At 34.8% G+C, this 12,888-nt stretch overlaps 1 protein-coding gene across 2 annotated transcripts in view; it reads right to left on the bottom strand.

Moving 5' to 3' along the window:
* Positions 1-12,888, bottom strand: part of XRN1 (5'-3' exoribonuclease 1) — a 100,926-nt gene that overhangs the window by 51,446 nt on the left and 36,592 nt on the right. For both annotated transcript variants that reach the window (XM_082840277.1, XM_082840278.1), the window contains exons 19-23: positions 10,190-10,293; positions 7,639-7,770; positions 4,782-4,944; positions 3,970-4,083; positions 1,561-1,659 (exon numbers count right to left, since the gene is read on the bottom strand). In XM_082840277.1, the coding sequence (XP_082696403.1) occupies positions 1,561-1,659; positions 3,970-4,083; positions 4,782-4,944; positions 7,639-7,770; positions 10,190-10,293 (612 nt within the window). The remainder of the gene's footprint in view (positions 1-1,560; positions 1,660-3,969; positions 4,084-4,781; positions 4,945-7,638; positions 7,771-10,189; positions 10,294-12,888) is intronic.

The following is a 12,888-nucleotide window of genomic DNA, read 5'->3' as shown; positions in this document are numbered from 1 at the left end:
ATGTAAGGATATTTTATCATCAGCAAAGCAAAATTTACAGAGAATGGTAAGGAATTATTTTCCACGATTATTTTTTTAATGATCATGTCTACAATGACCCCTAAATGGATAAATTTTTTTAGTCGCCTGGTACATAAAGTCACTATTAAAATACATTAATATGCTAGTAAAGAATGCAACACAATCAAAAATATTATCAGATATAGAAATAATTTCAGAATATAAAGGAAGAATTAAGGCAATAGTTCTCTATCACAGGTAGTACCACTTTTCTAATAAGTATCTGAAAATGTGTTGAGGCACATTCAGTTACAATAATTGACACAGGTTAAGAACACTTAGTGTCCAGGCACCAAGATGCCAATTGTCTTGCCATATACAGGGCAGTCCTATTTAATACACAGTAGTCCTGCTCAAAATACAATTAGTACTCCTTTTGAAAAATATTGGATTATGATATAGTTAAAGTTAATTAAATCACCACAAACATCCTAGAAATTATAAAATAAAAAGTAGAGAAAGAAGGCTTGAGTAAAAGATAAAGAAAATATGTAAAGAGAAAGGAAGTATACTGGAGAAGGCATGCCTAGCAACACTGTACCCTTAGAATTGGGTAGGCTCTGTCAGATCTAAAAAAAGCCAGGGATGAAGCAACAAGTTCTTCTGCCTCCACTGACTCCCAAACAGAGTTCCAGCTTCTTCATCTAAAGGGCCACTCTCCTGATTTCCTGACTATGCCTTCTGAATTATTTCTCCAAAAGAGACCTGATGGCAAGATTTTAGGGACTTCTCTGCTTTCCATAAAGGTTCCTCACGGGTATGCTGATGCCTAATGCCTTAAACGCATTTCACAGGAAATGAAGTTTTAGATTTTTACTACTAGCAAAAATAAAATATAAGTAGCAACGGCTGGCTGAATGTGAATTAATTTCAGTCAAGTTAATTATCTAATCAATCAATAAAAACAAATGATAGATATCGGGATTATCCCCTTACTTTAACAGAGAAAAATAAAAGGGTGCCATGAACTTAAGTGCAGTTTCCCAATTTTCTCTAGGGACTGTTCATCTTTAGCTGAGTAGAGACATATAACCTTTGCAAGAAGGTCACTTGTTACTTGTAACTAAAAATGCAGACCTTGATTAATCATGAAAGGTTTAAAAAAACCCAAGTCTATTCCCAGAGGGTGTGCTAATCAATGTGCCACTGGGAATTCCCTGGCGGTCCAATGGTTAGGACTCCGGGCTCTCACTCCTGAGGGCCTGGGTTCAATCCTTGGTCATGGAACTAAGATCCCACAAGCCACACTACCAACAACCATTAACAACAACCATTATAGATGAATAGTGGGATCTCAGCAGTTTTTCCCCCAAAGATTTGCATGAAGTTTTGAGCACAGATTCCACTTATTTTTAACTAATACTAGATGCAACTGTGAGAGAATTTAATCAGTGTTAAATAAAATATTTGCAATAATTCAAAGGAGGTACCAAAAATATCTTTCTAACATTTTTAAAGGTAATCAATTCTAAATTAAATCACATGGACTATAGTACTCACATGCTGGTTTTGTATTAAAGCATCAAGATTGGGTTCACATGGAATACTGAAAATCACACGAATCCTGCCTTCTGTAATCACATCCCCTGAATCCTGAACCTTGGAGGGAAAAAAAAAAAAAAATCACAGTATGTTTTAGTCTCCTTCACTACATTTTATTTACTTGTTTTTCTACTTATTTGAGTAGTGTTTAGTATTTCTGAAATACAGTAACACAACAAAAGTAGATAGTGGAAATTTTCTTCGAATTTGTAAGTGGATGTGCTTATAAATTTGAGTCATTGTACCTTTAACCAGTTGTTAACCAGTCTTTTAAAATAAATTAACTTTAATTTGCAAATAACTTCAAACTACCAAAAAGTTGCAAAAATGAAACAAGTCAAAGAACATTTACCCAGATTCACCTATTATCGACATTTAATTCCATTTAACATTTGTGCTCTATGTGTGTATTTACATACACATAATTATTTTTTGAAACTTTCTGAGGGTATATTATATATATCATGTCCATTATCCCTAAATATTTTGGTACATATTTCCTAAGAAGGATATTTTATTATATTACCACAGTACAGTTATTAAATACATAAATTTACGACACAATACTTTCATCTAATCCACTGTCCATACACCAGTTTTGTCAGTTGACCTAAAAGTGACCTATATTTATAGAAAACTCTTTACTCCCTCTACTACAGGATCAGGCTAGGATCAGATATTGCATTTAGTTGTCATATCTCTTTAGCCTCTTTTAATATATCCAGAGCCTTTGTCTTTCACACACTGACATTTTGAAGAATATAGTTCATTCCTCCCTCTCTACCCTGACTTTTTTTTTTTGCGATATGCGGGCCTCTCACTGTTGTGGCCTCTCCCATTGCGGAGCACAGGCTCCAGACGCGCAGGCCCAGCGGCCATAGCTCACGGGCCCAGCCGCTCCACGGCACGTGGGATCCTCCCGGACCGGGGCACGAACCCATGTCCCCTGCATTGGCAAGCGGACTCTCAACCACTGCGCCACCAGGGAAGCCCCCTACCCTGACTTTTTAAAAACATTTCTACGTTTGGGATTTGTCTAGTGTTTCCCGTGATTAGGTTAATGTTATATATTCTCAGCCAGAACAGTGCACAGAGGATGTGTCCTTTGTAGAGTACCCCATCTGGAGGTACATGATGTTCATCTGTTCCTCACTATTTTTAAATTTTGATCACACAATCAAGATGTTGCTCAATTTCTTTACTGTACAGTTATAGTTTTTTGTTTTCCTTGCAACTAAATAAACAATCTGTGGGGAGACACTTTCTAAGACCATGAAAATATCTTGCTCCTGATCAAAAATTCCCCTTAGATTTAGCTTCCAATGATGATTGTTGCCTGATTCAATCTGAATCATTATGCTTGTTAAATGATGGTTTTCCAACTCCCTCATTCCCTCCACAATTATCCCTGACATGATAATACAGGCAAAAGTCTTTCCTTTCTCCATTTATTTACCTATTTATTATCACTATGGAATCATGCATTCCTATTCCCCGCCCCTGATGGTTTATAATTCAATATGTACTCGATTACTTTGGTACTTAAACAGTCCCAGATTTGGCCGGTAGGAGCCTCTTCAACCTGGTACCTGTGTACCACATATGCTCACATCATTCTTGTGAGTACTTCCTTGCTTTCCCGCATAACTAGTAGTTCTAGGCTCATCGTGTACTTATTCTGCCTCAGCCCTGTAATTAGCCATTTCTCTGAGAAGGCTAGTTCCTTTTTGTGGGATATGGTGTTAGAGATCAAGATCAGAGTGTTACATGCTACCAGGGTACCTTTGCTTCCAATCCTTATGAGCAAATAGGGCTAGAAAATATATGTACGTATAGGCACATATGCAACCATATATCTACAAACTTACATAAATATACCCATATACATGTGCCTATATACATACACATACACACGTATAAAGTATTTTAGCAATCATGAGTTCACATTAATACCTCCAATTCTAATCTGTCCCCACAGGTCCTTTCTTGCATTCTCCTGTTCTATACTTACAAGTACCTTTTCCCATGTGAGAGCTGGAGTTCCCCAAAACATCAACACATTTATCAATTCATCAACCCAATAATACATTGAAAATAATTTCAGAATTGCTTCATCCATACTACAATAAATAAACCTATGAAAAAAGAGATTAGAATCTGAATTCTTCTTCCACCACCTCCTGATCTCAGTGTGCTCAACACTAAAGATATATAGCCAAATACTGTGTTTATAAATTAGATGAATGAACTTTCTTTTTTCCCCCTTCAGTATTACATTTTATTTTATGCCTAAATGAAGAGAAGTTAAATAACTGTATTAACTTGAAACCATAAAGAAATTTAATAGTAATAATAACAGGTACTAACTTCTCCAGTGCATCCATAATAGGGTGTTCCCAGCATAAAGACCATACTTCTAGGAGGAAACAAGTCATCCAATGTTTTAATATTGGAGAAACGGGAGTCAAAAGCTCGGATGTCCTATGTAGAATGAAATATAAAAGTGAATCGTTAGTCAAAATTTCTATAGACTGCATATCAAGATTTTTTCCTATGGGATTATGACTATGCTGTCTACAAATGTCAAATGTAAAGATTTTCTACATAACAATACCAGAATCTAAAATTTATTATCTCCTTATATGCCAGACACTCTTCTAGGTACTTTACATATTTATTAGTTCATTTCATCCTGAAGACAACCCTCTGTGGCAGAGACCATTACTAGCCCCACTTTATAGATGAGGAAACTAAAGCACAGAAAGGTGATCTTGCCCAAGGTCATATGGCTAAGAAGTCAACTCAGTCAGTACTCTTAATCACTATGCTATACTGCTTCCCCCAAATTACATGATCACTACATGCATTTAAAAAAATTTGCCCCCTTACAACATGTAAGATCACAAACACAAAAGCAAATGCTTTTTGTATTTACTAATTTATTTAAAGCAAACTTTTTGTGAGAATAATAAATAAGCACAAAAGAAAAGTTTCCTAACCATACACAGAATGAGTGTCTGAGCATGTTATACGCCTTTTAAACACTACAGTATTTTGCAAATTACATTAAATAATAATATCTATTATATATTGCTGCATATTAATATGATATAGTGTTTTCTTTATACAGTGTGCAACAGTGTACATTAAGATAGAATTGAGACCTGAAGGAGACTTACTTGGACAATAGTTTGATAAACAAATGGAAGAACTTGTTTTGACCACTGTTTCTCTAGACGGACTTCACCATTTTGATTTACTTGGTATTTACGACCTGTGAGTAACTGACCATATACAACTGCAGATGTTTCATTTATTATTATTCCTTTTCTTCTCAGGTAGCTCAAAGAAAAAATAAAAAATAAATATAGATGTGTATGAGTGTGCATATATTCTAAGATGATAATCATCATTCAAACTACCAACTCATAATCAAATGCTTAAATAAACTTTAAATAAATATGCTAGCAGTTCTGAGTACCTAACTTAAGACTTTTTGCATTATCCTGTGGCTACCTTTCCCAAAGTCTGTAAGATTAAATAAGAACTCACAGACTTGTAAGAAACTCCTGTGTTTCATACCCACTAGGCTGGCTATAACAAAAAACTGAAAACAAGAAGCGCTGTGGGACTTCCCTGGTGGCGCAGTGGTTAAGAATCAGCCCGCCAGTGCTGCGGACACGGGTTCAAGCCCTGGTCTGGGAAGATCCCACATGCTGTGGAGCAACTAAGCCCATGTGCCACAACTACTGAGCCTGCGCTCTAGAGCCCGTGAGCCACAACTATTGAGCCCGTGTGCCACAACTACTGAAGCCTGTGCGCCTAGAGCCCGTGCTCTGCACCAAGAGAAGCCACCACAATGAGAAGCCCGTGCACTGCAATGAAGAGTGGCCTCCACTCGCCACAACTAGAGAAAGCCCACGTATAGCAACAAAGACCCAACGCAGCCAAAAAAAAAAAAAAAAGAAAAGTGTTGGAAAGGATGTGGAGAGACTGGAACACTTGTATACTGCTGATGGGAATGTAAAACAGTGCAGCCACTGCGGAAAACAGTTTCACAGTTCCTCAAAAAGTTAAACAGAGAACTGCCAAACAGCCTGGCAATTCCACTCCTAAGTATGTAACCAAAGAACTGGAAACAAGTAATCAAACAAATATTTATAGACCTATGCTCATAACAGCACTATTCACAATAGCAAAAAGGTGGAAAGAAGCCATATGTCCAACAGATGAATGCACGAACAAAAGGTGGTATATCCATACAATGAAATATTTGGCCATAAAAAGAAATAAGTATTGACATATACTACAATATGTATGAACCCCCTAAACATGCTAAGTAAAAGAAGCCAGACACAAAAGGTCACATATTATGTGACTCTATTTATATGAAACATCCAGAATAGGTAAATCCAGAAAGACAGAAAATAGAGATTGACAGGGAGGGGCATTCAGTGAGCCTTTTCAGTCTAAAATAGGGGTTGGCAAACTATGGTAATGGGCTAAATCCAGACTGCCTCCTATTCTTATAAATAAAATTTACTGGAACACAGTCAATCATTTATTTAATATCTATGGCTGCTTTTGTGATATAACAACAGAGTTGAGAAGTTGTGACAAAAACTGTGAAGTCTACAAAGCCTAAAGTATTTAGTATTTGGCCTTTACAGAAAAAGTGTGCTGATTCCTGATATGAAGATGCAATCATTCTTCACCTGAGGGATATTTTCTTGTCTCCTTTCCATTTCCTCTTTCTAGAACTCCTCTCAGCTACATATCAGAAATTCTGACTATACTATTTTCATCTCTTTGTGTACTATGTGCTGAAGGAATTCCTCAGCTTGATCTTTTAGCCTACTGATTCACTTTTCAGTATGCCCATATTACTATTCAGACCATCTACTGAGCTCATTATAGAAATCATAATTTTATTTTCGTATATGTGTTTATACAAAAATATATGTATTATATAATATACACTATATATAGTTAAATAACATTATTATATATACATACATTTTATATAGCTAAATTAAAATTATGGTGAAAAAACCAGATATGTTCCCTACCCTTATGGAGCCTACTATCTATGAAAAGAGTCTTAAAGTAACCACATTCATGAATTTATTATTATGATTCTATTTATATGCGATAAAAGAAAATTCAGAATGATGTGAGCTATGACAGGGGTATCTAACTTACACTATTGGGAGGTCAAAAATGCTCTTCTCCCCCTGACAGCTGTGTTCATCTCCTTTTATGTTGGACAGCTTTTCATGGTCTTTTTACATATTTCCTGTTTAATCATCTTTGAATAAGGATATTATGGCCTGGTATTAGCTCCTATAATTGTAGAAGAGGTGTCTCCTTGAGTTCCCATTTATCAATGGATGCTACTACAGTATGAACAGGAGGGCTGACTGATATACATTTATAACACCATTTCATGTGCCACTGCCAGTTTCTATTATTCTGTTTTGGTTTAGGGAATTCTAGTGTTTGGATGAAAAAGGAGAGGTACTGTTAGGGTGGGATCATGGGACACAAAGCACCCTGAAAATTAGCATTCCAGGGAGGGTTAGCTACTTTACTTAGCTGGTATAGACCTTGCATTTCTGAATTCAGAGCATAAGGGACTTGGGTGTAGGGAGGAGGGAAGGGTGAAGAACAAAGGAGAGTATGCCCTCCTATTTTTATTAGTTACATGTGGCCAAGAAATTCAATGGCCTTATGGTTAGTGAAATTAACTCTCAAATTCAGGCAACTTATGAACTGTGTATTCCTAGTGTAAGTGATTATGTCTTTTCTTTTTTTTTTGTACATCATGAAGTATTTTAGTGACAAACTGGGCAAGGCTCTAACTGCTGCTAACCAGATTTTATTTTAAATTAGAACTCATTACTTTTTTAGACCATAAAATGAAGATGCAGTCAGTATTCAGAGTAATCACACTAAGTGGAAAATAAGTTAAAAAATAAGTACATTAGACCACCACATCCTAGTTCAATGACATTAAATACTATTTATGACACTCACTATTCTGAAATTCCTTGTACTTCTTTTGTCCAGTTAGATTGTTCTTTGTCTCCAAGATGGACCACTTTAGAGGGTGGTGCAGTTCTTCCCAAATAAAGCTTCTGTGTTCCTGCAGGTTCTTCCAAGTAAAACCTTAAAAATTAAAATTATATTACCCGCAAATTTGTGGTTTAATATAGAGTTCTAGTAGTGTGAGTCTTCAAAGTGAAAAGATTTCTACATGGTATAACGGCAAAAAACCAAAAAACAAAAAGCCTCCTTTTTTAAAACTGTAATATGAATTTCAGAACAAACACTTGTAAAAAATTTTAATCAAAATTTAAAACAAATTATTATTCTTTCTCTATAAGAAATTAAACTAAATACATAATAAAAATATAAATTTTTAAAGAATTAATACTCTCAAATTCAATAAAGTAGTTTTTTTTTTTTTTTTTTTTTTTTGCGGTACGCGGGCCTCTCACTGTTGTGGCCTCTCCCGTTGAGGTGCACAGGCTCCGGACGCGCAGGCTCAGCGGCCATGGCTCACAGGCCTAGCCGCTCCGCGGCATGTGGGATCTTCCCAGACCGAGGCACGAACCCGTGTCCCCTGCATCGGCAGGTGGACTCTCAAGCACTGCGCCACCAGGGAAGCCCCAATAAAGTAGTTTTGCTAAAAAAGTTTAACTTGATTCTAATCAAGCCACTATACCTAACTCCCAGTTTACAGGAAACATGTGGGATGGAGGACCAACTTAAATGACACTAAGAGGAAACAACTAGGTAAATTCAGAATTCTAAAAAATAACTGGCTTGGACTTTAAGAAAAAAGGCAGGGAAGTAAGTTTAGCCAGGTCCTAGGATATAATATCAACATACAGAAATCAATTACATTTCTATATACTGGCTGGGGAAACTGAAATTGAAAACATAATACTATCTATAGTTGCTCCAAAAAGTTTTAAATACTTAGGTAGGTATAAATCTAACAAAACATATACAGGTTCAGTATGCTGAGGAAACAAAATAGTGATAAAAGAAATCAAAGATTAAAATAAATGGAGAGATAAATGGATCTTCATTTATCCATTTGGATCAGAAGACTCAACATAGTAAAGATGTCAAATCTCCACAGATTATAAGTTTAGTACAATTCCTATCAAAATTTCTCAAAGATTTTTATAAATATAAAAAAAATTTATTCTAAACTATATATAGAAAGGCAAAGGACCAAAAATAGTTAAAACAATTTTGAAAAAAAAAAAAAGTAAGGAATCGCTCTACCTAAGGTTAAGACTTACTACATAGCTACAGTAACAAGACAATGTGCTGTAGGCATAAAAATAGACATAGAGGCAAATGCAACAAAACAGAGAACCCACAAGTAGACCCATACGAATATGCGCAACTTATTTTTGACATAGGTGTAAAAGCAAACTAATGGAGGAAGGAGAGTTTTTTCAACAAATGGTACTCGAGTTAATTCAATATTCATAGGTAAACATATGAAACTTGACCCAAACCTCATACCTTATATAAAAATTAATTCAAAATGGATCATGGATTTAAATGTAAAAGGAGAAGGTAAAACTATAAAACTTTTTGGAGAAAATCTTCTTTGGGACCTAGGGCTAGGTCAAGAGTTCTTAGACCAAAAGCACGATCCATAAAACTAAAAACTGATAACTGGACTTCATCAAAAAGGCAGGGGAACTGAATTTTGATGATTAAAAAAGAATGTTCAATACCAGTTCATACTGGTACTGACTTCTCATCAACAAAATTACGCAACAAAACACAACTGAGATACGTTTGCAGAGACCTAAGGAAAAAGGATTAGGCCTCTAACTCTAAACCTATGCATGAGAAAAACAACCAAAAAAACCATTTGGATATGTAATAACTCAGAAAACATTAACATCCTCACATTTTCTCTGAAAAAAAAAATTACTTTAGAAAGTTCTAGACATGAAAAATAACAAAAGAACAAGATATCAGACCAAGTAAAAGATGACAAAGAATAGCTTGTCTAAATAATCACTGATAAAATGATTGTGAACTTGAATAAAATGTTAAGAAATTATTTTTAGAATAGAAGATACGTGTTTTTTAATATATTATTTAAATGAAACCTGGGAAAGGCATGGAAAAGGTAAGGTTACATATGCTATTTATTCTTGTCAGAAAGAAATATATTTGCTAATTTATATAATGATAACTGGTAGAAAAGAATTAGGATATAGAACTTCCAAGCTATTGAAAGGAAAAGAAGGCAAAAGGGAAAAAATAATATATACATCTAAAATATGCATCTCAACATTATAAAGCAACTATACTCCAATAAAATTTAATTTAAAAAATAAAATAAAATACTAATAAAAAATATGCATCTCAAGGTATGTACAATAAACTGTCAATAGTGGTTGAACCTGGAGTGGTATGATTAGAGGACTTTCATTTTCACTATACAGTGTAAATATTTTACAAATATTATATCAGTTAAAATGTATGAATAAAAGTCAACAAATAGCAAAGCACATATAAACTTTAAAAATTATAAATAAAATCTTACTTAGTTTCTCCATCTGATACACCAACAACTCTAGCTTCTTCAAGATGAGGCCAATTAACAAAGAGAGACTTCCCAAGCACTGATGAAGCTATATTTTCTACACTCTTAAAGTAAAAACAGAAAAGTTCATTCATGTTTTAGGTCCAAGAGAGAATTTTACAGAGGCAAAATTAAATAATTAAAACTGGCTTGTGTTTATAACAGTGTATTTAAAATCTATAAAAACCATGCCTTAATAATTAAAACAGATATAAAATATTATTTGATGGCTCAGGCCAATTATTCCCTATTAGTAACTGCTCTTCTCAGCTTTATTCCCACTTAATTATTCCATCCACTTGAATTCAGTTTTTAAAATTTCTCTCCTCTAAGTTGTGCCTTTATTGCCAACTACTCTCTGTCTTTCTAGTACATTTTCCAGGATTCCCGTTCTTTTAGATTTTTGGTTTTTTCCCTTTCCTTTAAGTTTATTTATTTTTATTTAAAAATTTTTTTTGGCCACGTCACGCGGCATGCAGGATCTTAGTTCCCTGACCAGGGATTGAACCCTAGCCCCCTGCAGTGGAAGTGTGGAGTCTTAACCACTGGACCACCAGAGAAGTCTTCCTTCTTAAAAAAATTTTTTTTTCAGTTGTTTTTACTTATCTGCCTTTCTTTATTCTTTAATTTATTATGAATCTGTGTAAGTTTACCAACTTTATCTTCCCCGCTGCCAATCTCTTCTTATTAGAAGGGAACTATGACCAACTTAAAAGTAATTTTCTGCAGTATAAACATCTCAACACTAGGAAGCTTGCCTCCTCATTTTTTCAGCAGCACTGGCAGTTACTAGTGAAGGGTGGCCCACTGATTTTAATCCTAAATGAAATTACTTGGCTAGAAAACAGGTTTCAGTAAAATCAAACAGAAGAACACTGACCTATAATGTGAGTATTACTGTTCACAATAATAGCCAACATTAGTAGAAATAATGTTCAGCAAGAAACCTAGGTTCTTAGTTCTGCTGCTAACTAGCTGAGTGAATGTCCCTTTCCCAATCTCCATTTAAGTTTTTTAATTTGTAAAATTAATGAGCTGGATTAGCTGCCTCACAAAATTCCATCCAGTTGTAAAATTCTATGATTCTATTATTCTCATGATTATCAGCTTATTTTTCTCATGGAAACTGAGAAAAGTGAAAAGAACAGCACAGATGTCTAGAAAAGGGCTATTATTATTTCATATCAAATAATCAGATAGCATAAAACAGAATCTAAAATATGTAATTCATTTCAGTTTGTGGTTGGTATAATTAAATAAGAACACTAGACTTATTTCAAGTTAGAAACTATGGGTCCAAAATTGGGTTCTGCCTCTCTTCAGCTATGGACTCTTAGGCAAATCCTTTAATCCCACTGAGTCTCAGTTTTCTTTTATGAGAAGAAGTTATAACATCTACCTCACAATATTTTTTTAAGGATAAAATAATATACACAAAAGCTTTTTTAAACTATAAAACACTGCACAGTTGGCCCTCTGTATCCATGGGTTCCACATCTGCAGATTAAACCAACTACTGATGGAGAATATTTAAAAAAAACAAAAAGAAAAAACTCCAGAAAGTTTCAACAAATGCTGGCAACTATTTACATAGCATTTACATTGTATTTACAATTATTTATATTGTATTAAGTATTATAAGTAAAAGAGATGATCTAAAGTATAAGGCAGGATGTGTGTAGGTCATATGCAAATATTACACCATTTTATATAAGAGACTTGAGCATCCACAGATTTTGGTATCAGTGGGGAGTCCTGGAACCAATGTCCCATGGATACTGAGGGACAACTGTATAAATATTCTGTATGAAATAATACCTTAAGTAAAAATTCTTAAAAGGAAACATTATTATTATTATTACTGTTGGTCAGACAACAACTTTGTGGTAGAAACTGAAGTTGAAATATAAATTTTGATTCACATTTTTTCTTTTCATTATGCTTAATCATTATTAGCAAATACGTCTTTAACAAATAGAGATGACTATTTTTAGACTTTATTTTATTTACTATATTTAGACATCTCTTACAGTGAACATATAAAAGAATGACTATTCTGATAAATAAAACAAGTTTCAACATTAGAACTAGGCTCCCTTAATTATCCTTTTCCCTTCTTTCCTAGATTAATCCTTTCCCGTAAGCCCTAGAGGCAATCCACTTCACATCCTTTCCCTCTACAGTGCCTTTAAGACCTCCTTTCTTCTTTAGCTCTACCTCTCTTCTTTTGTACGGATTTGCTAAATGAGCTGCCTCTTCTTTACCTACAGTTATGTTTCTAGCCCTCTTTTCAATGATAAACTTCTTAACCAAGGGCTTAAGACTTGCTACCTCGACTTCCCACCTAACGAGTCCTGGATTAGTACTTAGGAATTGGACTTCTGCCTCCAACAACCTATGGGAATGGAATCCTCAAAGTCCAGTAATGATGCCCAAAGGACAAACTCACAGAACTTATTTTAGTTTTCACTCTTCTTGAACTGTATGTACCATCTACTCCATGCTTCTGTGACACTACTAAACATGGGAATTATTCTCTTTCTTCTCTGAACACTATGTAATTTTTACTGGTTCCTTTTCCACCCTTTCCACCCATGGGTACTTCCTCATGCTGGGGCCTTGAACCCTGAGAATCCCCTTTCTTCAAGGAAATGAGCCCC

The sequence above is a fragment of the Leucopleurus acutus genome (genome assembly GCF_964270905.1).
Source record: "Leucopleurus acutus genome assembly, chromosome: 5".
NCBI lineage: Eukaryota > Metazoa > Chordata > Mammalia > Artiodactyla > Delphinidae > Leucopleurus > Leucopleurus acutus.
The sequence above is the reverse complement of the archived record's forward strand: the minus strand, read 5'-3'. Positions and strand labels throughout refer to the sequence as shown.